General features: G+C 46.1%; 1 protein-coding gene across 1 annotated transcript in view; it reads left to right on the top strand.

Annotated features, from left to right (window-relative positions):
* LOC138285878 (multidrug and toxin extrusion protein 1-like) overlaps window positions 1-26,820 on the top strand; it is a 679,999-nt gene that overhangs the window by 553,462 nt on the left and 99,717 nt on the right. Inside the window, exons 11-13 of the mRNA XM_069226370.1 lie at window positions 7,495-7,603; window positions 10,774-10,849; window positions 11,522-11,591. Coding sequence (XP_069082471.1) covers window positions 7,495-7,603; window positions 10,774-10,849; window positions 11,522-11,591 — 255 coding nt within the window. The remainder of the gene's footprint in view (window positions 1-7,494; window positions 7,604-10,773; window positions 10,850-11,521; window positions 11,592-26,820) is intronic.

Genomic DNA, 26,820 nt, shown 5'->3' with positions numbered 1-26,820 from the left:
TCAGAGAGGAGGTCAGAGCCTGAATCGATCTCTGTTGGACCGCCAATCCAGTGTGAATGCCCTCCAGGAATGCATTGCATTGCTGCATCTGGGATGGCAGCCCCTGGATGACATTCACAATGGTTGATTGCCCTACAGAGATGGATCTCAGGAGGTAAATAGCCTCCTCACTAAGGGCAGCAGGGCTCACTGGGGCAGGGCCTAAGGTGCCTGAGGCGAAGGAGATACTCACCCTCCTGGGTGAGCGGGCACGGGCAACTCGCTGAGGGGCTACTGGGAGGGCGGTGATGGTACGGGGGTGGCGGCTGTACCTGCAGCTGGGGTGGTCATAGAGGTGTCGGCCACCACCAGGGAGTTCCCATCGGAGGAGGTATCTGAGTCAGTGTTGTCTCCTTCTGTCTCCTCTGTGGTGGTCACCTCGCCCTCCGTCCCACTGGTTCCCTTGGCACCGGTGGACTCTGCCTCCAGGGTCATGTGGGATGCAGCTCCCTCTGTCACTGGTGCCCCTGCTTGTCTGCCTGATGATGCTAATGCACACAAGGACAGGATGACAGAACAAAAAAGGGGTGACAGAGACAAAGGAAACAATGGGTAAATTACTGCACCAACACCACCGTTGGCGTACACAGCACCCTCACACACAGGGAACAGGCCTAAGCAATATGCATTGCACTACTAATGATATGGCTAGTCACCAAGGCATGGTGAGGCGCACACACGACCAACTGCAGCACACCTGGGACCCACAATGCCCTGCCTGAAAGTGACTACTAACAAGCTAGGTTACTTGTATTTGAAATGCAACCATTACCCTAGAGATGATCCACGCTGCAATGTCTGGCCTGGCCCTAGGGGCACAAACTAACACACAACCACCACCCGGATACCAGCCTACCAGCCAAAATATGTAATGATACCCACTGTACTCACCCCCTTGTGGCTGCTGTGATTCCCTCAAGCGCCCATCCAGATCAGGGTATGCCACCGCCAGTATGCAGGCCATCAGGGGGGTCAGGGTCTGACGGGCACCACTTCCTCATTGGGAGGCCATCCCCAGTTGGGCCTCCGGGGTGTTAGTCCCATAGTCCATAGTTCCCCAGGGTCTGCACGCCCTTGGCGATGGCACGCCATAAGCCCTTCTTTTGGTGGGCGCTGACGTGCAGAGGCAATAAAGACAGGATGACACCATTACACTAACAGACTAGCCTGTCACACACATGGCCACCATACCAGTTTCCATCACCATTGGCACACACACATAGCCCAGCTCACAACATGTACACCGCCAACAGATAATCCCCCCTTACACAATGCCTTCACACACATCTCCATGCATCCATGCCACATAGACTCACCTGTTGGTCTGCAGGCCCATACAGCAGTCGGTAATCGGGTAGGATCCCATCCACCAGTCGCTCCAACTCCTCCGAAGTGAAGGCTGGGGCCCTTTACCCGGTCACACGGGTCATGGTAGGTTCCAGACACAGGTTTCAGCAGCACATGCAGTGTAGGTCTTCTTCTGTTGAAGGTCAGGAAACAAGTGAGGAATCAGATAGAAAATGGCGGTCACGTCCGCGGTGGTGTACACCATCACTGCCGGCGTACATTCTAATTGGCCACTGTACTCCATAGGGCCCAATATTATCCAATGAGGAATTGCATGGCAGTGCACGACCGCCTACTGCAACGACGCCCAACGTCGGCAGAATTACCTCACTTCCACCTGTCCCTCCACACAGGGCAGGCGGTCGCCATTTCGGGGGGGGGGGTGAACAGGCCTATCGAGAATTGCGGCGTCACAGCATACATAGGCACATACTTCGAAATGTACACTGTCCCAATACATAAGTGCACGATGTGGACTGCTATTGTGGTTTAGTTGTTCAAATTGTAACAGCCTACTCACTCTTGTGTTCCGTAGATACCTACAGCTGCAGATAAATAGGAAATGGAGACATACCGCTGTGTACAGACCCCTGGTGGACTTAGCTACACTGGAGGACAGGCACATTATACTCACATATAGACTGGACAGGGTCACAACCACAGAGCTGTGTGCCCAATTGGAGCCAGAACTGATCTCATCTATCCGTCATCAGACTATGATAGTGCTATCAGTTCTCCATTTCCTGGCAACTGGTTCTTCCAAGTGACAGTGGGCTTGGCAGCAGGAATGTCACAGCCAATGTTCTCAATCGTGCTGGCAAGAGTGTTGTCTGCCCTCGTAAAACACATGTGCAGCTACATCGCTTTCTCCTAGGTGGAAGATCTGGCCACTGTGAAGGCCGGATACTATGCAATGGGGCATATCCCCAATATTATTGAGGCAATTGAAGGGACACATATTGCGTTTGTCCCCCCTCCTGCCAGAATGAACAGGTGTACAGGAATCGTAAGAGTTTCCACTCCATGAATGTGCAGATGGTGTGCCTGGCGGACCAGTACATCTCCCACATCAATACTAAATATCCTGGGTTGGTGCATGATGCCTTTGTCCTGAGGAATAGCAGCATCCCAAATGTGATGGCCAAACTACAGAGGCACAGGGTGTGGCTTATAGGTGAGGCTTGGTTCCCACCCGGTGTATGTTAGTGTATGCCTGTGATGTTAACTTCATAGGATAGTGTGGGGTTAAATGTTGTCCCTCACTATTTGCAGGTGACTTTGGCTACCCATACCTATCGTGGCTGCAGACCCCTGTGAGGCATGCCAGGACAAGGGCTGAGGAACGTTATAATGAGGCACATGGGCAAACCAGAAGGATCATTGAGAGGACCTTCGGCCTCCTGAAGGCCAGGTTCAGGTGCCTATATCTGACAGGTGGATCCCTGTGCTATTCACCCGAGAAGACTTGCCAGAAAGTAGTGGCATGCTGCATGTTGCACAACCTGGCCCTCAGACACCATGTCCATTTTCTGCAGGAGGAGGAGACTGAAAATGCCCATGTGGCTGCAGTGGACCCTTAAGACAGTGAGGATGAGGATGTGGACAACAGAGCATCAGTTATCCGTCAGTACTTCCAATGACTCACAGGTGAAACATTGCAACTTCACATTTCTATGACTATTGGTGTATTCTGTGTGGCTGTGGCATGATGGCATTACCCACTTTTTACTTCTACTTACTGTCACCTATGAATTATAATTTTACAGATGTTGGTGATATGACAACAATGTCCTGACATGATCACTACAGCCAGCTACAGGTCATTATTTCTATGCTCTCACAAGGTAAAGTTCATTTGCAATGGGTGTAGCTGTTTCTATCAATACACATTTTCAATACATGAAATACTAGTAGTTGAGTTTTGTCCAATGGTGTTTATTGTAGTGCTAGGAAATTGAGGGCAAAGTGCTATGGAATGGGGTGATGATAGAGGAAAGTCCAGGGTATTGTTACAGTCTGCTTGTAGCACAGGTGCAGTGTCCAAGGGAACATAGGAAGGGGAGCAATGGCAGTTCAAGGTGGACAAGGTGACTGAGTGGGCACAAGGGGGGCAATCAGGAGAGTCTAATTTCCTGGCAGTGGTCTTTACAAGTGTCTCGGGCTTCTGTCTGGTTCGCAGGGAATGTTTGCGGGGTGGTTCACCTTCTGCAGGGGGAGGGGTGCTGGTGGTCTGTGGGTCCTGTGGTGGGGCTTCCTGCCCACTAGCGGCAGCAGAAGTGGAGGGCTGTTCACTTGACTGGCTAGTGCTAGGGGCCCGCTGGTGTGCTGTTGCCTCCCTCATGATGTTGACCATGTCTGCCAGCACCCCTGTTGTGGAGATCAGGGTGTTGTTAATGGCCTGCAGGTCCTCCCTGATCCCCTGATACTGTCTCTCCTGCAGCCGCCTGTTCTCCTGACCGTTGTCAAGGATCTGGCCCATCGTATTCTGGGAATGTTGGTAGGCTCCCAGGATCTTGGAGAGTGCCTCCTGGAGAGTCGGTTCCCTGGTCCTGTCCTGCACCTGGCGCACAGCAGTCCTCCCAGTTTCCCTGTTGGCCTGTGCCCCTGTCCCCTGAACGCTGTGCCCACTGCCACTGACCCCAGGTCCCTGATTGTCTTGGGGGTGAGGTGTGGCCTGGGGTCCCTGTACAGGTGGGCACACTGCTGATTGACATGCCCTGTGGACAGAGGTTTGGGTACGCTGGGTGGGTGCTGTGGTGTTGGATTGTGATGGGGGTGGCTCTGTGGTGGTCTGTGATTGTGCTTGGGTGACCGGCTGTCCAATGGTCCCTGATGGGCCAGGTAGGTCCTCCAGATCCTGAAGTCCAGAGTTACTGTCATCACTGGGGGCCTCTTCTGTTGGGGGACTGGATAGTGGTGGCACCTCCTCTCCACTGACATTGGCTGGGGTACCTGTGGGGATGTAAGTGACGTATTATGCTTCAAGTGTATGGCATTTGTACATCCCTGGCTTCCCCTCTCCCTCTATAGTTGGTGTTGCCCTGCCAGCTTTTGCTTGTGTATGGTGATGTATTGTGGGTATGTTAGTTTCCCTATGCTGTGCATGACTTAGTGATGGGTGTCCATGCGGGGTTGGGGAGGGGTGTCCATGCATTGGTATGGAATGCAGGGCTTGGCATTGGGGTTAGTGAGATGTGTAGGTGCAGTGTGTGGGTTGAGGTGGAGTGATGGGAGTGAGGGTGTGGGTGTGAGATGGCATGCAGGTATTGGGGGAGTGATGAGTGTTAAATGTTGACTTACCAGTGTCAAGTCCGCCGGCTACTCCAGCAAGTCCCTCAGGATGCAGTATTGCCAGTACTTGCTTCTTCCATACTGTGAGCTGTGGGGGAGGAGGTTGGGGTCCACCACCAGTACTCTGTATGGTAAGCTGGTGTCTTGCTGCTATGGAACGTACCTTCCCCCGTAGGTCGTTCCACCTCTTCCTGATGTCGTCCCTTGTTCTTGGGTGCTGTCCCACGGCGTTGACCCTGTCCACGATTCTCCACAATAGCTCCATCTTCCTTGGAATGGAAATCTGCTGTACATGTGCTCCAAAGAGCTGTGGCTCTACCCTGACAATTTCCTCCACCATGACCCTTAACTCCTCCTCAGTGAAACAGGGGTGCCTTTGTGGTACCATGGGTGATGTGTGTTGGTGAGAGTGTGGTGGGGTGTGTGATGTGAAGTGCGTGAGGGGTGTATGGGTGTGAGTGGTGTGTGTCTAGTTGTCTCTGTGCTCTTCTTCTCAGTCTCCTGGGAGCAATTGGTGTTCGTAAGGGGTTGTGGGTAATGTGGGTGTGTGTTTTATAGTGATGTGGGTGTGGTGTGTGTATGGGTGTCAGGTGTGTTTATTTGGTATTGGCCAATGTGGTGTTGTTTTGTATGTGGGTGTCCATTCTGAGTGCGGGCGTATGTACTGCCAATGGTTTACTGCCGTTGAATGTCTGCCATGGTGATTCGTGGGTCATAATGTGGTAGATATTGTTTTTTTGGCATAACGGTATGTGTTTTGGGACCACCACTTTATCACTGACCTTTGGTCTGGCAGATTTGTGTATGTGGCAGTATTCTGTTGGATTGGTGTGTGTGTGTCATAATATGGTGAACAGATATCTGCCACTGCGGCGGTATGTTGGCTGCTGTCAGCGTGGCGGTAAGCGGGATTTGCCGCCAATGTCATAATGAGGGCCAATGTCTTTTATGGCTTTTTTGAGTCGAATAAAGTATGACTGACTGACTGACATACTCTGAGTGGAAACTGCCAGAACAAATACACGCATACATGGTGAACATCGATCACATATCTCAGAGGCCCAACAACCCATGCACAAAATTCAAATTAGATCTTGCCTCTCTATGCATAATTGGGATAAATTAGATCAATACGTGAAAAAAAAATGACCCTCAGACAACCCGATGTGACTCGACAATACATACAGGTGTGCCTACCCCAAGCACGCTCCCGAGACCTTCATTGACAGTTACATCCTCCCATCACAAGCATCTGCTTGATTCTCACCTGTCCCTATATGTCTCTCCCTTTCTATGTCCCTTCTGTCTTCGTTTCTACAGGGTTCTGATCTTTCCTTCCTTGCCCATATCTATTCATCACCTGGCTGTAGAGTAGGGCCCCTAAATAGCTATATGTTTTAATAATAAATCAGCCCTGCATTATGTTTCAGTGCTCAGTTAAGTTTCTGTCATGCCACCACCGAAGTCCTGACTAGTTTCAAATGCTACGGCGCCACTGTCTCCATGATTGCCTAATCTTTGAGTTGCTGCGCTTCACTTTTGTATAAGTTTGAAAATTCCAAATAATGTTTTTGGGTGGATTCTCTTAGCTACCACATATTCCTCACTGCCCACCCGACTACTCATTTTGTGGAGTCGACTTCTTGTAGGTTGTAAGAACCCCAAGTAGGGCTTTGTTTTCTGTCAACTTCATAATTTGTTGGTCACTCTACATCTGAAGGAGCAGAAATTGTCTACTCATAAAATTGCATAAACGTGCAGTGGTGGCGTCTATGTGCAGCTGTGTGACGTCACTTTCGGAGGTATTGCAGGAACATTTTCAGAGCCTGTCTGGTGCCTGGGACGAATCAAAAGGTGAGGAATCTGCGATTAGGCCGAATATCCACGGGAAAGTAAGGAGCTCCGGAGGGTGTTTGTGGGGTGTCACACCCTCCTAACAAATTTACTCTGCAGTAAATAATCGGGTACCAGTGCTTTCAGTTGGGTAATGTGAAGTGTCTGTCGGATTTCACCTGGGATTTTCACAAGCCCACATTGACAAAAACACACACTTTTTCATCTATGTATTGAAAGCCTTAAAAATGTTGATTAGTTGAAAAAATGCGTTTTAAGTACCCCTAACAATTGCATTCCCATCTTTCCACTGCCCTGTAACTCCCCCAACCCCTCTGCTTCTCATATATGTTTTAACACAATGTCTCAGCGTGATTGTTGGGAAATCTGAAGCTCACAAACCCCCAATCATAAGCTACGCCCTGCGGAAAATGCGTTACCAAAGGTAAGTAACATGTTCTTCCTACCCACTTTGAGAGAGTAAATAATGTGAGTTTACTATTCGGCTCAAGTCGGAGAAAATAAGCAACTTACTTTCATCCCATTACATGAGAGTAAGCATTTTGAGAGTTCACTTTGTATTTAGGTAAGCAACATAAGAGGTCAGTTACGCCCATTTGAGGAAATAAACAGACTTTACGCTTGATCTAAATAAACAACCATAATTTACTCTTGCTCTTGATAGGAGGTACTAAACAAGTGAGAGCTGACTTTTGTCCTATTGTTTTAGGAAATTAAGGGGAGGGTTCACTTTTTTCCCTTGGAATGATGGCGTGAACAATTTTTGTCCCTTGTGTTATAGAGAAAACAATAAAGTAGTTTACTTTGTCAGAGGAGTTATTCCAAGGTCGATAGACGGGAAAACTTGAATTACGTAACACCACACATTTGTTATTGGTGCCCTGGTTGAATGTGTGCTTTACAACTACATGGTACGTAATGTTATTCTGATATGAACTAATGCCTACTCCCCTGTGTTTTTAGATCCCCCTGGGATTCAGCATAGCTGTCAGCGTCCGCGTGGGCAATGCTTTAGGGGCAGGAAATGTGGAACAAGCAAAGAAATCTGCTGCCATTGCTTTGATAATCACAGGTACTGTGGTATGTGATGCCAGATGTATGAGGTGCGGATCTGAGGCCCCAAGGGTGTAACACATTGCTATTTCAGGGGCCTGTATGTTATTTTAGGACTTTAAACAGACAGACTGGGATATAGTAGGCCTTCAGGATGCGTTTGGAGTAAAATCAAGAGCCTAGAGACATCCTTGACTGTCCTCCACCGACTAGCCTTTCAAAAGCGATGGTTTGACCTAAAATTGCCATATTTCCTCTAATCAGTCCACCAGAATGTGTACGGCCCTGTAGCTTCGCTGTGCTGTCATTGTCAGCTTTTTCAGGTGGATGTGCAAATTCGTTTATCTCCAAATGACACTGATAGTCCTGAAGAGCATTCTCCAGCAGCTGTAGCAATAAAGGAAAGATGGGAACATGGTTAGCAATAACTTACAAACAGAAAACTATGGGGTTGATTTAGAGTTTGACAGATGTGGGAGATCTGTCATCATTTGGTGGATTCCCCGTCTGTCCTATTTACCTGGCTATATCTCGTAGAGAAGATGAAAGGGACATCCACTCGTTTTTAGCAGGTGTAACTCATTCTCCAAACTCTGAATAACGCCCTTTGTTAAGATCTTTATATGTATTACATTTCCAGTGGAACATTTATTTTAACTGAAGACTGAAAACCATAATCACTGGGTAGAAGTAATGAGAGAGCAACTGCAAATTTATCTCAGAGCCCATCTGAAATTAGTTAAGAGTTGTCAGTAGTAAGTGCTCATTTAATGTAAACAGAAAAGCAGCTTCACATTTGCTTTACCACCCCCCTCGTGGCATCCTGATGGTCAACATAATGAATACCAGAGACTCTTTAACTATTTCACCATGTTTGAGGAGCATACATAGGAGGCACACCGTAGCTTGCATTTATTTTAAGATATTTCAAATCAAATCAAATCATTAACATTTATAAAGCGCACTACTCACCCGTGCGGGTCTCAAGGCGCTAGGGGGGAAAGGGGGGGTTATCGCTGCTCGAACAGCCAAGTCTTTAGGAGTCTCCGGAAAGCGGAGTGGTCCTGGGTGGTCCTGAGGCTGGTGGGGAGGGAGTTCCAGGTCTTGGCCGCCAGGAAGGAGAAAGATCTCCCACCCGCCGTGGAGCGGCGGGTGCGAGGGACGGCAGCAAGTGCGAGGCCAGCGGAGCGGAGGGGGCGGGTGGGGACGTAGAAGCTGAGGCGTCTGTTGAGGTATTCCGGTCCCTTGTTGTGGAGGGCTTTGTGTGCGTGGGTGAGAAGACGGAAGGTGATCCTTTTGCTGACTGGGAGCCAATGCAGGTGTCTCAGGTGTGCGGAGATGTGGCTGTTGCGGGGTACGTCGAGGATGAGGCGGGCCGAGGCGTTTTGGATGCGTTGCAGGCGGTTTTGGAGTTTGGCTGTGGTCCCGGCGTAGAGGGTGTTGCCGTAGTCCAGGCGGCTCGTGACGAGGGCGTGGGTCACGGTTTTTCTGGTGTCGGCGGGGATCCAGCGGAAGATCTTACGGAGCATGCGGAGAGTGAGGAAGCAGGCGGAGGACACGGCGTTGACTTGCTTGGTCATGGTGAGAAGAGGGTCCAAGATGAAGCCGAGGTTGCGGGCGTGGTCTGCGGGGGTCGGTGCGGTGCCGAGGGCCGTGGGCCACCAGGAGTCGTCCCAGGCGGACGGGGTGTTGCCGAGGATGAGGACTTCCGTTTTTTCAGAGTTCAGCTTTAGGCGGCTGAGCCTCATCCAATCTGCGACGTCCTTCATACCCTCTTGTAGGTTGGTCTTGGCGCTGGCGGGGTCCTTGGTGAGGGAGAGTACAAGTTGGGTGTCGTCGGCGTAGGAGGTGATGATGATGTCGTGCTTGCGTACGATGTCGGCGAGGGGGCTCATGTAGACATTGAAGAGTGTCGGGCTGAGCGATGAGCCTTGAGGTACGCCGCAGATGATCTTGGTGGGTTCTGAGCGAAACGGAGGGAGGTAAACTCTTTGGGAGCGGTTAGCGAGGAAGGAGGCGATCCAGTCCAGGGCCTGGCCTTGGATCCCGGTGGAGCGTAGGCGGGTGATTAGGGTGCGGTGACAGACGGTGTCAAAGGCAGCCGAGAGGTCGAGGAGAATGAGGGCGACTGTTTCACCGTTGTCCATCAGGGTTCTGATGTCGTCTGTGACTGAGATGAGGGCGGTTTCCGTGCTGTGGTTGGTTCGGAATCCGGTTTGTGAAGGGTCGAGCAGGTTGTTGTCTTCCAGGAAGGTGGTCAGCTGTTTGTTGACGGTCTTTTCTATTACCTTGGCTGGGAAAGGTAGAAGAGAGATGGGGCGGAAGTTTTTCAGGTCGCTTGGGTCAGCCGTAGGTTTCTTTAGTAGGGCGTTGACTTCAGCGTGCTTCCAGCATTCGGGGAAGGTAGCAGAAGAAAAAGAAGAGTTGATGACGGTCTGGAGGTGCGGGGCGATGATGTCGTCGGCTTTGTTAAAGATGAAGTGCGGGCAGGGGTCCGAAGGGGCGCCGGAGTGGATAGAGTTCATGATGGATTTGGTTTCTTCCGTGTTGATGTGGGTCCAGTTGTTGAGGGTGATGTCCGGGGAAGCGGGTTCAGTGGTGTATGGTTGGGTCTGGTGTCCGAAGCTGTCGTGGAGGTCGCTGATCTTGCGATGGAAGAAAGTGGCGAGGGATTCGCACAAATCCTGTGAGGGCGTGACGGCGTTGGCGCTGGGGTTGGAGAACTCTTTGACGATGCTGAAGAGTTCTCTGCTGTTGTTTCTGTTTTAGTGTGTTCTACTTGCATTAAGACTAATGACATACGTTCTAAATTTACTTAAGTGGTTAGAAAAAAGCTTAATTCGTATGGATGACAATAGAGAGAAAACGTGTAAGAGGCCTTGGAAATTATGATGTGAACAGATGGCTCTGAGGTCTGCTATAAGGGCCAACTGTGGGCTTACTTCACTTCATGAAAGCAACTTTGGGAAATGGTAGTAAAACGATTGATGCATTCAGTGGGGGCTCTTATTCCTATCCAACTGTCTCCTAGCCCTGCATCTGGTCCAGGAGAGCTGTATTGGTAGAAGTGAGTGCCTTAAAGACACCTACCATCTCATTACTGAAACGTACCTTCTGTTCTGAATCTTGCTTAGTTTTAACACTGACAGATATTTTTGAGGATCTGATATTTCCTTTTTCTCATTTTAGAGATTTGTGCTCTGACATCCTGTATTCTATTAGCAAGTTTGAAAGATGTGTTGGGCTTCATTTTTACATCTGATAAGTAAGTATGAAGCAGTGGACCTAAACCATATTGTTGAAAGTACAACGTTTTTAGAAGCAATGAAGCTTATGAAATAATGAAATGTCACACATTTTCACCCACAGCCCCTACAGACTCTAGCTGACCCTCTGTGATTCACCACCATATATTCCTTAGCCTCCTCCACTCTTCATGGGTGGCACACAAACCTGTCAGGGTGCTATCGCCAAGCAGGATTGCTACACCTGGCCTTTGGCTACTCAGTTTAAGAGCTGTGTTGCTAGGGTCAAAGATTTTGTTGCACCTCAGAAAAGTGAATACACACATATCGTGGTGAAGGATGGTTATGATATATATATATATATATATATATATATATATATATATATATATATATATATATATATATACTAAATAAGAGAGATTTTCATATTTTGTACGAGCTCTTTTTTAAGCTTGCTATTGCGGTAATGATACAGCTATGCTGTGATCTAAACCATGTCTAGTATTAATCATACATCTTGACTGTACAGTCACTACAGAGATCTCCTTCCACTAACAAACTTCCTTTAACAAGGCTCACTGGCATTGAGGTTACCTTCGGGCTTGTGAAGATGCTTGCTTCTTGTCTGCCACTCTCATTCATTAGTTCCTGAAATGGTGACACCAAATCCTTTTTCTCTTCTCCACTAGAGAAATTGTGGGATTGGCGGGCCAGGTTGTGCCATTGTATGCTGTCTCTCACATCTTTGATGCTTGTGTGGTAAGTATGTTGAAGTACTGATTACTGGCTTTTTATTTTATACGTATTTTTAGTATTGCTAGCAATGGTAAACAAACACATCTTGTGGATGCAAAGAGTATAATAAGAGTCCATAGCCAGATGAACCTAAGGCAAATGATTAGACAAATATCAGGGTTCAAGAAGTACTATGCTCTTCAAATACTTAACCAAAGCGAACACCCAGTCTCACGCCACACTTCCTGAAGGTGAAGCAGCCATTCACTTACGAGTTCAAAAATGTCGGTCAGTGTTTCTCCCTATTATTTATTAATATTTCCCCCACAGAAAGATTTGTACTATGGGCCCGATTTACACTAAAAATAGGAAAAGTACGAGCAGACATCTTCTGCTTTTCCCCATTCACCAACATTTCCAGACGTACGCTGGGAAAGCTGCACCTGGCAATTTTCTAGATGTACTCCTAGGAAGGTCAGGTTGCTTTTTTGATGGATCCTACTTCTGCTGTGCTGTGCACAAGGGGAATACGATCCTGTGAGCAAATTTTTTTTTTCTTTGCAGGAAAATTATTTTTCCCTTTGGAGAAAGCCCTTTGCTCTACACCATCGTCAAATATGGGAGTGATCCGGTCCCTTTGCACCCAAGAAGGAGAGTGACTCCAGCTCAGGGCTAGAGTAAATTTATGAAACTTTCCACAGTGGAAAAGGGAGGGGAGAGTAGTTAGGAAATGCCCACAAATGTATATGTTTGAGTACGTTCTCAAACGTCTAAGGTAAGCCACACCTTGTAGCACTCCTTCCTACCCCTTGAGTGGAAGTTATGGTAATGAGTGCGGATATCTCTGGGTTGATGCGTTCCAATTATCCTTTTGTGGATTTGTGGCAGGTGTAAAAGAGGTAAGTTTGGTGGTAAACCTAGCAGAGTATACCTTCGTGGATGGGGCTCCATGTTGCTGTTTTAAATTTGCTGCAGGAATTCAATTTTCTGTGTTTCAGTTTCTACTTTCAATGCTTCCTGATTCACCAGTCCATAATCATGATGTGTGGAGTTGTGCATTTCAATGGGTGCATATCACTGCACTCCAATCATTGCTATTGTAGCCAAAGGGCGGATTGCCTGTATCCTTCCTGGTATGTTTTGTAACTAATGTTTTTGCCTTAGAAACTAGGACCCCTCTTTGAGAAATGCCTGTTTGTAGCAAAGATAATGTTCACAAAAGAACATTGGATTTCATAGCCTGACAGGGTAGAGATCAACTTTAAGCCCTGTCAATCTTCATTTTCCAGAAACCACTTGCTCACCATGAAGGGAAGAAGGGCAGGCGTGGCATATTTTGTCTGGCATATACTCCAGTGAGCAATTCCTTCCTGCCAGATGTTCTATAGTCCTCTCCTTGCATCTATTTCCTCTCTGAAATATAATTTGATGAACCTTTCCTCTATGTCACTTATTCTGATAGGAATAGACTCTCTGACGAATAGCCCAGTTGGCATTTTATCCCTCCTACTTCATGGTTTCCTCAGTTCCTTGCAGATGTGCTGATGGGCATTTCTTCCTTGGAGCCTATCGTGACTGGCATGCACCCACTCCGACGGCTTTTCCCTCTCAATCATTGGCATGCATGCTCACAATTATTTCCTTCTTCACAAACATCCTAGGGAGCTTTTCAGTCGTGAAACATATAACTATTGACTAGTATTTCTTCTCTCATTCAACTGTTGTATTATACAAATTGCAACTGGAATTTCCTACCTGTTACATAATATGATGGACACAATCTCTCTGCCACATTATGTCTCTGACCATTTCTATTCTGATAGGCATTTGGGCTCTAGGATATGTTTTGATGCATTTTTCCTCTCTGGAACATCTATTGGAACCCTCTACGATGAATGTTTCCTCTTTGACCTATATTCTAATGGCCATTTTCTCTGTGGGCTGTATTGGATGACAGGCATTCTGTGCCTTGCACAAGGGGCATTTCTTTCATTTTACGTTGATAAATAGGCGTCCCTTTGTAGTTCAAGTGTTGACTGGCATTTTCTCCCCATAATTTATTCTGATTTCATTGCCACACTCAACTATTTAGGAAGGCTATCTAATCCACCGCACACAGCCCAATGTCCAGTTTCTCCTTGGTGCATATATTCACTTACTTTGTGCATTCTTAGAGCACACGTATACCTGTGACGATGTCTTGGCACTGAGGCAGCATAAAGACTGTTCAATACACTTCGAAAACAAGCATGTTTTGAACCATTTAAAGACAGTGAGATGAAGTGTAATTTCTCGTAGATAAAGTGAGAGATAAGTACAATTCGTGCAGCTACCTTGACACATCCTCCTGATCTTAGGTTTAATAAGATGTCTGATTTTTGCTGCTTTATAATTGACTGCATAAAAGCAGATACATATGTTGTTAAATGTTGAGCGTTTTGCCACTGGCAGCCAATGTAGTTTATCTAGCTGGCAAAAAGTAGAGGTTTGCAGTGAAGGCCAAGCAAAAGAAGAGAAGGTAAACGGGGAAGTCAAGATATAAGGAGATGCCATAGTCCAGGCGAGATTCTGTTGCAGCCTGGATTACTGTAATGTAGTAATCAAAGAGAAAGAGTGGCAGAACTCTTTTAAGCATCAAGTAAAAGAAACAGAAGAAATGTTGATGTTATAAGGAGAGAGAGAGGAAATTATCAAAAAGAAAACCTAAATTGTGAACGTTGTCAGCTGGAGTAGGTGGTAAACCAAGCTCCACAGGCCACAAATTGCAAGACCATAACGATGGGCCACGTACGAAGAGGACCTAGGTCTTGTCTGAAATCAGTTTGAGTGAGTATACATCCATGCAGCCACAGCAGACAAGACCGTTTCAAGGTTTCTTTAAGTGGAACAAAGATCTCCATGAAGTGATGGACTTGTCAATGTGTTGTCCTGATAAGTCATAAATAAGAGGCATCTTCTTGTGGATGGCAAGTGGAGGCACATATATATTGAATGTCATGCTCAAAGATCAGCCATGGGAAACTCATGAAAGAACCCTGAATGTGATGAGGATGTCCAGATCGTTAAAAAAAATGAGACACAATACCGAAGAATGCAGGCATGTCTAATATGATCATGGCTGCATCGTCTCCCTAATCTTAACTAGTTGAGAATAGCGTTGGCAAATCCTTGATGGTGTAAAAAGCATCAAACCTGGCCTGGAGAAATTATCAAAAAGAAAACGTAAATGGTGATTCTAGCAATCTAGTGTGGGAATATCAAAGGTCCATCAACCTCAAGACCATAATGAGGGAGGGTCACCTATGATGAGGAACTTTATCTTGTCTGAAATCAGTTTCAGCGATGAACAAGGCACTTACTTTTGTTAACTTTTTAACTATCCACAGATTCCTCACCTTGTGAAATTCCCCAGGCACCAGACTGCATCCATAAGCTTAGCTGGCAGTTCACTCATATGTTGGTAGGTGGCATCGTGTGGCTCATACTGGATCTGTCACACCCAAGATGTGACATCGAGGCCGCTATATCTGTGCCACCTGGGCGTGCTGACATACATTTCTCTTTGATCTTCGTCCAGGCCGTCATCAGGGCATCAAGCGCTTAGAAATCAAATTACTCCACAGATTTCTAAATAGGAATCTTATTAGTGGACTGTATAAGTCCATTTCACACAACAAGGAGGAGGGTGGATCGGTAAGCAACCTGTGCTTGGATTTACTCTCTACCAGAAGAGGCATTACCAAACGTAAATAAATTGTTCATTTGATGAAGACTTCTAACCAAAGGTTCCTTACCTTGTGAATATATAACAAACCGAACAGCAGAAAACTTGGCACATACCTTATTTATTTATTTGTTGTAGTTTCTAAATGCAATAGAGTAAATCTGTATAGCAGTGTTTGAATAGTCTGAGTATCAAGTCCACTGCCAGGTTCTAGAGGCACATGTGGTGGCAGCTAGATCTTCAGTACACCAGGCAGTGGATTGACTTGGGTGACAGGTTGCATAACCTTTATGAGGTAGTTACTCAGGTGTCAGAATTATAGGAGTAGAGAGGCAGCAATTGGGAGCAAGTGAAGAATAAAAGAGAGCAGGTGGGCATAGCCATATAACAACAGTGCCCAGAAGACTCAAATGAGTGAGTAATATAACTATTAAACAAATAAAAGACAACGTAAAAAAGAAAGGAAACATAGCTGAGATCTTCCCACTGCTTTGACAACTATTTGGAAAGAAATACGGCCTAAATTAAAGTGTAGGAGGAGAAATCAATGAACTATAGACAAACTAGCATGAAAAAGTGTATCTGGACATGAACTAGAAAAAAAGAAATAAAATAAGCATTTAGATTAAATAACGTGGCAATGAGGCTTTGCCACTACTTTATTAAAGCTTCCACTTCTTGATGGTCGGATCTGCAGCTTCTTTTCACTGTAAGCATGCCTCTCACTAGATTGTTTGAGCCGTTGTGGTCTTCTTCCATGTCATGGTTGTACGTGGCACTGTATTCCTATGACCCCAGTTGAATCTACCTTTGTAGTCATGTTTACCACAGCAAACTGTAGTAATTCTTGCAACCTACCTCTGCACATAACAATCATGCATATGCACTGAGGCATTTTTGGTCTTTGTAATAAGACCCACTGTAAACGTCTGAGGTCAGAGGAGAACACCAAGAGCGCCCTTCTTTGGAATTGTGGGTACTCTTGCCTTACCAGACTGTAGTGCACCAACAGCAGTGACAACAATGAACAGGTAACTTATCTTGCGTTCCTCGCGTTTTTTGATAGAGGCACTATCTATCTGTTGATTCCTCACCTTGTCTTACGCAGAGCACATATATATCAACATATGTCAGTGTGCAGATCTCTAAAGTTGGAATCTTATCAATGAACTGTATGAGTCCAATTCATAGAATGGAGGGGAAGGATGGGTTGGTGTGGAGTCTATGATTAGATAGAGTCTGTACCAGAAAAAGTGTTACTAAATATAAGTAATGTTGTGCTGATGGAGACTTCCTCACCTTTTGAATAGATACCAAAGCAGTACCTCCACAGGTGGAGGATCTATGGAATGCCTGAGACTAGGAGATCTTGCAGGACTGAACAGGCATAGTGCCCCTCCCTCATGGCCTGACCTCCAGGAGTAGTGCTCTGTGAACATGTGAAGGGCTCCCACAAAGCAGCCTGACAGATGTCTATTACTGGCACACTGCACACCAACGTAGGGATAGCAGCCTTTGTTCTAGTGGAAAACATCTGGTGACTGCTTCTTGGGTAACCCATAACACATATTTAGCTATAAAACAATAAATCATGAGATGGATCTTTTTTGCACTGCTTTACCGTTTTTTGCAGACAGAAGCCCACAAAAAGTTGATTGTCTAGTCAGCGGTCTGTGGTCCAGCCAATGTAAAAAAAATTAGGGCACTCTGATGATCAAGACAGTGGAGCTGCTCCTCTTTCTTGGATGAATGAGTTGGGGTGTAGAATGATGGAAAAGACATTGATTGCCCTATGTGAAAGGGTGTGACTACCTTTGACGAGAAATGTTCTTCTTTCCAGAGGACCAATTTGTCCAGAAAGAAAGATATGTAAGATTGCTGGAGGGACAAGGCCTGGATTTCATTCACTCATCAAGCAAAGGTGATAGCAATGAGAAACACCTTCTTTATGGTCAACAGATGCATAGGGAAGCTGTACACTGGTTTAAAAGGAATGCACATCAAGTAGATGAGAATGAAATGGAGGTCCGACTGCAGCATCACAGAACGTGTTGGCAAAACTTCTGGTTCAGCCCTTTCAAGAACTGCACCACAACGGGTGATCTGAAAGGGGATGGCTGATCAGGTAACTTAGGAACGGTCAAAAGGGCCTTAACTTTTGCTTTCTGAGATAGAGAGAGAGACAAAACAATAAACCATCACACAACTGTACCCATAAAGGCTGAATGTAAAGGGAGGAACACTAGTCAACAAACTTCTGCCAACGACCTGCATATAAAGTTTTGGTGTAAAGACGCCTGCCTGTTAGGATGACATCAACTACTTTGGTAAAAGATCGATTTAAAAAAAAAAAAATTTCAATACTCAGGACAGGAGAGGCAGATGTGGGCCTGAGACCCAGTCCAGGCAGAAGACATGGCAACAGCTTGGACACTGCACCTTTTCTCCCCATGGTTGCATGACACACTGTGCTACCTCCGAATGTAAGTGTCATTCGTAATCTCCTAGCCAGTGTTGGATCAGTTCATCTGTCTTAGCCTTTAAAGATCTTGCAATATGCTGGGCGGTGCCCTGAGCTGTCAGCCACTTCCATAGATCTAGAGCCTCCTAGCATAGAACCCAAAATTCCACACCATCCTGCTTGTTGCAGTACCACATGGTGATCATGTTGTCTGGGAGACACTGCACGCATTCCCCTTGATGGACGGAAGTGTTGTGTAGCCATTTTAGTTATAGCTTCATACACGTTATTTTAGCAAACTAGGCCTGACGCTGTGCACTTTAACCTAGATATATTTTATTCAGCTTCGTCTTATTATTTTAACAATAGCCTCATTAATGGTCTTGTTTTATTTTCTCTATCTAGCTGTTCTTTACCTAGGCCAGCATTGCGTTCTTAAACAAGACATTTCTTTCACTCTGTGCTCAAGGCTGCAGTAAGAAAGGTTGCCGGCAAACGTGGTAACACTTTGTCTCTAGTGTTCATAGAAACATACACACTCTTACATGGGGATCCTTTCTTGGAACATCAGTTGTTTTACTATAAAAACACTACTTTGACCCATGTACGTCAGAGGGAGATTCCAGCCAGATAACCAGGACTGTATGCTGATTGCTGAGTGCTTCGCTGTAGCTGCTTATGTAAACTACAGGCCTCTTGCTCAGGTATGAGGGATGATGTCTTCCCAGGAGAACCTGAAGGGCAGAATTGGAGCTTAACATGCTGTGCTCTAACATAGTCTAGGTAGGAACTATTTTAGAAACTGTAGTGACAATATGGTAGCGTTATTTTTATGTTTCACTCTCCTTGTCACAGTTTTAATTCTGTCATGCTGCATCGTCCTAGTTATTGCATTACATGCTTTATTATCTAAGATGCAGTTACTTCAATAAAACCTTATTGAACTTTATTCTGCCTCCAATTGTCCTTGTATATCTGAGACTAATGTTACTGAGAGAAACGGATGAGATCTGAGTGACCATGAGTCAATTGTGCCATGCACCTGGTTGCCCAATCATCCCTGCTCTTGAGTGGAGATGAGGCACTGCTAGTTAGCTGGAACAAAACCTGGATTAGGCCAACAGGTGTCACCTGTAGTGGGTTGAGACTCAGACTCCCACAGTGCAAGTGATTCTGCCGCCCAAATCCAGTAGTCTCATTAGGATAATGAGAGCCTACACAACAGAAGGCACACCTTCAGCACTAAGTAAATCATTTGTGACACCAAAAAGTTGATTTGGAGACATGTCTCTGTTGAAGATCAAAGTCCACTGATCTCTTCCTCTCCCAGATAATCTCCCTAACTCAGCAACAATACATCGCACATGACGGTGAGTTCTGGGTGGGGTAGGGAGAGGGTCTGCCACTGGTTCAACTGCTGTCGAGCAGCCACCACTGCAGGCTTTTGCAACGTTGCCCGATACCTGAATGTTATCCAAAAGCTTCAATTGGTACTGAGCCCATTGAGACTTCAGATCACACTGCAGAGATTGCATGGGCCAAATGGTGCAACACACCAGCAGAAGGAAACCAAGAGGTCAAGAAGACTCAGAGCTGCTCTCACTGAAACCCAAGTCAAAAGTTGAAACATGAGGATCATAGGTTGAATGTCCTTGACTATTGAGGGGGAGAGAATGTTCGAAAGAGCACCATATCCAGGATAGCTCTGATGAAGGGTAGCTGTTGTGAAGCTGTCAAGTGGGTCTTTGACACGTTAATGGTAAAGTCTAACGATGTCGACAAGTTGGATGTCACATGGAGGTGGTTTACTACTGCTTGACGCAAGTTCGGCTTCAGCAGTAGTTGTCAAGGCATGGGAAGACTGGTATTCCCAAACTCCGCAGATGGGTTGCAACCACCGCCATTACTTTTGTGAACATCTAAGGTGCAATGGTAAGGGAAAATTGGGAGCACCAAGAAATGGTGCCTAAGCCTCAGGCTGGTGCCCACTGCTGTACCTAGAGACAGTCGGTTGTGTACAGAGGAGGTGTGACCTCACATCATCTCGAGCTATGGCAAAATATCTGCCACCACATCTCATATATGACTGCATTTCCTGAAGGAGGCAGCAGGTATTGGTGGACCTGAGGGCAAGACTGGAAGAAGAGAACATCATTCTAGTGAATCTCTCCATGTGTTTCGAATTTCTTTACGGCAGGAGGGTTGGAAACGCATTGGGGTTCTAACGGATGGTGGAGGCCTGGACCACCAGGCTTTCTGGTGACAGATGTTGGAGAAGGAAGGCAGGGTCCCCTAGAGAAGGCCTGTGCCACCTTGTGAAATGCTTGTTGGCTGGAGGGCAAGATCTTGATTTTGCCCAGGTGCCAACAGTATATGCATACAGGGAGTGCAGAATTATTAGGCAAATGAGTATTTTGACCACATCATCCTCTTTATGCATGTTGTCTTACTCCTAGCTGTATAGGCTCGAAAGCCTACTACCAATTAAGCATATTAGGTGATGTGCATCTCTGTAATGAGAAGGGGTGTGGTCTAATGACATCAACACCCTATATCATGTGTGCATAATTATTAGGCAACTTCCTTTCCTTTGGCAAAATGGGTCAAAAGAAGGACTTGACAGGCTCAGAAAAGTCAAAAATAGTGAGATATCTTGCAGAGGGATGCAGCACTCTTAAAATTGCAAAGCTTCTGAAGCGTGATCATCGAACAATCAAGCGTTTCATTCAAAATAGTCAACAGGGTCGCAAGAAGCGTGTGGAAAAACCAAGGAGCAAAATAACTGCCCATGAACTGAGAAAAGTCAAGCGTGCAGCTGCCACGATGCCACTTGCCACCAGTTTGGCCATATTTCAGAGCTGCAACATCACTGGAGTGCCCAAAAGCACAAGGTGTGCAATACTCAGAGACATGGCCAAGGTAAGAAAGGCTGAAAGACGACCACCACTGAACAAGACACACAAGCTGAAACGTCAAGACTGGGTCAAGAAATATCTCAAGACTGATTTTTCTAAGGTTTTATGGACTGATGAAATGAGAGTGAGTCTTGATGGGCCAGATGGATGGGCCCGTGGCTGGATTGGTAAAGGGCAGAGAGCTCCAGTCCGACTCAGATGTCAGCAAGGTGGAGGTGGAGTACTGGTTTGGGCTGGTATCATCAAAGATGAGCTTGTGGGGCCTTTTCGGGTTGAGGATGGAGTCAAGCTCAACTCCCAGTCCTACTGCCAGTTCCTGGAAGACACCTTCTTCAAGCAGTGGTACAGGAAGAAGTCTGCATCCTTCAAGAAAAACATGATTTTCATGCAGGACAATGCTCCATCACACGCGTCCAAGTACTCCACAGCCTGGCTGGCAAGAAAGGGTATAAAAGAAGGAAATCTAATGACATGGCCTCCTTGTTCACCTGATCTGAACCCCATTGAGAACCTGTGGTCCATCATCAAATGTGAGATTTACAAGGAGGGAAAACAGTACACCTCTCTGAACAGTGTCTGGGAGGCTGTGGTTGCATTGGTCACTGATTTGTTTTTGTTTTGTTTTTGAATGTCAGAAATGTATATTTGTGAATGTTGAGATGTTATATTGGTTTCACTGGTAATGATAAATAATTGAAATGGGTATATATTTTTTTTTGTTAAGTTGCCTAATAATTATGCACAGTGATAGTCACCTGCACACACAGATATCCCCCTAACATAGCTAAAACTAAAAACAAACTAAAAACTACTTCCAAAAATATTCAGTTTTGATATTAATTAGTTTTTTGGGTTCATTGAGAACATGGTTGTTGTTCAATAATAAAATTAATCCTCAAAAATACAACTTGCCTAATAATTCTGCACTCCCTGTAATAGTCTTGTTGAATGAAGATAGAGGCCCCTTGTTAGTTTGTCTGGGATGAAGCACTTCACTCAAAACATTAGTTTTTACCTCAGTGGTAGGAAGTGTGAAGCCCTTTACCTCTGCCACTTTTCTTATCTCTGAGGCAAAGGAGACAGACTCTTCTGTGGCTACATTGGGAGAGGTGAATACAGGCCAGTGTCAGGGAGCTATCCGGGCCACTCCCATCGTACAAATCTAAAAATAAGTTTTCGTCATTGTGAAAATGACTAGAATCGTCATTGTCATCTTGAAATTCATGTAGCCATTGAGGGAATATATGTTGGCACAATGTTGATGGAGATCACTTTGAGTTTGCCTTGGGGTTGGAAAGAACAATCAGTTCTCTTTCCAGTGTCGGCGGCATCATTGCCCGTGTCAATGATCAGGGCAGTGGTGCTGTAAAAAACATCAGTGTGAAGCTGGGGACGAAGTCGGGGCAACTGACACAATTGGCATCCGGGGTGGACCCACTGGCAGTGGGCCGAATGGAGGCCACCTTGGATCAAAGGCTCGCCCCAAATATTTGCTCCACAGCCGTGCAACTCCGAGTGATGGGAGTAGCAGGCATGGGAGAGCCATATTTGGACGTCTTGTGTTGCTTGCTCTTTTTTTACTTACTTGATTGAGGATGACTGGTCATGAGATCTGGAGCAAGTCCACACCCTCGACTAGGACTTTAGTCAATGTTCAGTGACATACAGCTTAGCTATGCGGTGGATGGTGGTTTTGGGTGTCATTTTGGCTCGCATGTCCCACTATGTAAAATCATGCTTGGAGCCCAGACACCAGAGGCAGCCCTAGTGTGGTTTTGTTTCTGCCATCTGCTTGTGGCAGTCCTTAACTGATTTAAACCCTGTAGCCTTAGGAGGGGACATGGCCCTTGCACACTTGAATTTTGATGGAAAAAACTGTCAAGTCTGACAACTTTGAGGGATGAGCTCCAGATTCATATCAGAAAGGACAGAAAGAAAGGGACTGACATCAGCAGGCAGAGGTGGTGCAGATATAGTGGCTCTGATGTCACTTCTGGAGCAAGGCTGTTCTTCTCATAACTGCACGTTGTGCAATTGAGTTGCTATGAAAATCTTTCAGATCCAGTATGGAGCCTGAGGAATCTGAGGTAAGATGTTTCTATCAGAAATCAATTATTGTCAAGAGGGCAGACCTCTTTACCTGTCACCTGTTAGGAAGTGGGCTTACAGCAGTTTACTCTTTTTAGATTGTCTGCCTGTCACCTGCAACTGGGCCCTTTGCCCATCCATGTAGGAAAGGGATGCTGCATGCTTGTGTTCCATGCAAGTGGAAGACATGCATGGAGTATGTGTGGAGGACTGAGGAGTGCCTAGAGAGCACATGTGAAATACAGCACTCTACTCAGACATTCCAGAGGCCGTACAGTGGGTCAGACTATCCCATCTTCCAATCACTGTTTAGAGAGTTGCTTTGAGACTGGGGAGTTTCCCTGGTTTTTCCTGTTTCATTGTTCCCTTGAAGGAAGCAGGTGAACGGACATTTAAGAGGTTCATCCAACATACAACATCTGATGGGAAAATGCTCACAATAAGACTAACCCCTTGCAATCGCTCAAGGAACCATCCCAGTCCATTGTTATTTTGCAAACCATGCTACCTCAGTTTAGACCCAGCCATATGCAAGTTATTCTTGACCCTACTCGAGCAAGAACAGTCCAGCCCAAACTGCCAAGCCCTCCCTGAACCAGAATACCAAGACCGGTTTCACGCTGCTTGGTGGGACAATCAGCGTATGTGTGTGCCCTTATTATGAGTGTCTCCTTGGAGAGTCCCTGCTCCACCTCCGCCATTATGCTCACACTTTAGACAAAAATAATGGCTAAGCCTGTAAGCCTTAAAATACCAAAACTACATGCACAGGCATTGCCTGTGCCAGGAACTTCACAAACTCTGCAACCAGGACAGAAAATATGCTGTGCGTTTTTTCCTCCCAAAAGGGTGTACACTTAAGTGTAACTTACAGACCAGCCTGCTGTAGCTAAAAATAACCTGAGCGACAACAGCAACATCAACAAGGCACAAGGAGATTCTACCACCGGGCAAAGGATCAGGCTCCGTAACTGTAAAAACTGTCCCCTCTCCCAAATATAACATAGGTACTACCAGATTAGTGGTCTATGAGCTACTGTCCGCTTCTTATTTGAAAGTGTTTTTTCTATGATTGTGTGTAAGGCTGAAACACTTTTCTTTACCTAAACTAAAGCACTAGCTGGGCAGCATTTTATTAATTGTCATTTGATGTTTGTTGAATTTAGAGTCTCTGAACCTACACCACTTCCCTAAGGAAGCCTTGGACTGCAAGACTTTATCGTGAGGATCAAATGCTAAAGGGTGTACTTAGTGATTAGTTTTGGGTCAGTAGTAAAAAGTTACACCAGACCGCAGAGAAAACATGAGTGTTTCATCACAAAGATGGAGATAATACACAATAGGAGAGTGTGGAATATCATCTGCATATTTGGTTGCTCTGAGAACTGCAGAATTGTTGAAGATATTGTGATTGTTTGGAAGTGACACATTTAAGTGATGCAATGGGATTTGGGGCATTGCCTTATGTTGTTAATTTTTCTGCGAACAAACAATCGATTGCTTTACACTTGTCAGGGAATGTGGTACTGGTGGGTCGGTTGGGCAGAGGGTTGATGCATTGTTTGACCACTCTGAAAAGAGATCTCCTTTTCAACGATTCTATGATGGCTGATTTGTGATAGGTTAAATTGGCTGTGATTAGGTATCTACAGGAGGGAGTACAATGTCTTAAAGCTGTGTTAAGTGTTTTACTATTTGTTCAACCTCATTTTCTTTATGTGTTTTCATATAGAGCGTTTGCTGTCTGTGGTCTGTTTTTTTGTATATTCCTGTTCAAAGTGGAGTAAGTGTATGTATAGGAGTGTGGTAACATTAGATGTGGGATGCTAGGGTGGAGGCTGTACAGGGAAACAACTTTAAGAGGACATTTGTTGGATCTAAATTGGCAGCAATAGATAGGTGGAGCGTGATGGAAGCTGATAGATACTGTGTCAAAAGATTTTTTGTGTTCATTGATGGGGTCACCTGTGAGGTTAAAATCTCATGGTTTTGTTGATGTGATGCATTGAATATCCTGCCCCGGAGCTACCCTGAGCCTAATGCAAAGAAAGCTGAATTGGCAGGTGATGTTCGCTCGCAGCTCCTGAGTCATGTGAGGTGGAGGCTGTTGTGGATTGTGCTGTGAGGACCTGCAGGGAGGGGGTCTCCGTTCTCCGCTCCCGCTGCCTGTAACCTGAGCCTGTAGCCTGCCTGCCTGGCTCCAGCTCCCTCCTTCTGCCGGCTTCAGTTCTGCATTGTGCAGAAGGCGGGTTGTAGCCCAAAGAGGATGTCCCATCTACACCATAGCCCTAGGGCAGCTGGCGTACACCAGCACGCAGTTCCAGGGCAGGCGAAACAGGCAGAAGCGGCGAGCAGCCACTGGAGGCGGCAGAGGTTGCGGGATGAAAGGAGGTCTTAGGTAGCCTCTGGAGGATCCTGCCAGCTAACCGAGGCCTGGGAGCACAGACGGTCGGTGAGGCTCACTGCTACAGGTCCCCTTTAAGTGGGGCAGAAGAGGATGGCATTAGGCCAGTGCAGCTTCCTCCCTTAGGGGGCCCTCCTCAATCCACCACCCTCTTTGCTTTTCTTGACTTTCTGGGCTTTTCCGTCTCGTTCTTGGAAACAACAAGACAAGCAGTTGTGGGTGCTTAGCTACCACGCCTGCTTTAAGTCTCAAGTTTTAATATTACGTTTCAAATAAGTTTTAATAAGAATCATGAGGATTTTATCTGCTTCTGCTTACCTGCTACTAGCTGTTGAAAACTGCTCCCTCTTCCATGTGGACTATCACCCGTTGTTTACTGCTATCTGCTGCTGCTCCTAAAGCCCGCTTCCTGCATCATTGCACTACTGCGTCACTGCGCCGTGACGTAACCTGACTGGCTGTAACCAAATTAACAAAATCACCAAGCAAATTCATCAATAAGGAGTAAAACAAGGTACCAACAACATAGCCCACTTTGTTCCCCTTGTTACACTGCAATCTTTTGGTAAGGGGAGTGGAGAGTGGTGCTGAATGACTTTGCGGGTTGTGCCCCCCCTTCTAACCAAAGGGTTATCATAAGGAGTGAGAAGACGGGTGTGGAGGCGCAGAATGAAGAAAAAAGTGGAATAAGTGGTGCAGCTAGAAACAAGTGGTTCAAAGGGAAAAGGAACTCAAAAGGAATTTAAGAAGAATGAGGGGGTTGAGCGGAATAATACCCCCATCTGCTTGCGCATGCTCCCCTCCTTGAGACACTTTTCAGGGGTAAAGCTAATGGCACAAAGGAGGGGTGAGGTGGGCGCAGTTGACTGTGTCTACAGGCGGCTTCAGCGGGGCTGCCCACAAAATGTGATCGGGCAAGTCCAGAGGGCCAGTGGTGACTCAAAAAAGGAGGAAAAAGAGGGCAATCAGCACAGCATATCCAGCCTCCCCAGACCTGATCTTACCTCTAACTCCAACCATGCCTTTAACATCACATGACTCTAATGCTACTTTGCAAGAGACAGCAGTTAGTGTCGCAGGAGGCCCAACTTTAAAACTTGGCCAGCCAAAAATTACCTCTAAATTTAACTATCTAATGGACGCTTGGACCGTCATCTTCTCTACCAATTCCAACATTAAGTGGTTGCCTGTCCCCTTAAGCCCTATTGTGATTATTGATAAAAGGGCTCTGTCCCCTGTTAGGACAGCAGAGGGGCCAGGAAGATTTTCTGCTCTTCACATTAGGCCCTCTTCCCCAAACAACTGGTCCCACCCTCTCAAAGTATGGTCCAGCATTGGGATGAAGAGCAGGCTGATAACTACCACACGAGTACCTCCTTTAGGGCCACACGTATAAAGTATTTTCTAAGTTGCAAACAGGCCGATTCGCAGACTTGGCTCGTTTGCGACTAGAAAAATGCTTTTGGATGTACAAAGCGATTCGGTATTAGGAAGGGGCATGTCCAGGGCGTCCCTTCCTAATACCAAATCTAAATGGTATGTATGATTATTTTGTGACTATGAATGCGGTCGCAAAACAATCGCAGTTAGTGCCAATTTCAAATTTGTGCTAACCCATTCGCAAAGGGGAAGAGGTCCCTAAGGGGCCTATTCCTCTTTGT

Source organism: Pleurodeles waltl, chromosome 3_1, assembly GCF_031143425.1.
Source record: "Pleurodeles waltl isolate 20211129_DDA chromosome 3_1, aPleWal1.hap1.20221129, whole genome shotgun sequence".
NCBI classification, from domain to species: domain Eukaryota; kingdom Metazoa; phylum Chordata; class Amphibia; order Caudata; family Salamandridae; genus Pleurodeles; species Pleurodeles waltl.
Note: the sequence above shows the minus strand (reverse complement) of the source record. Positions and strands in the feature narration are given on the sequence as shown.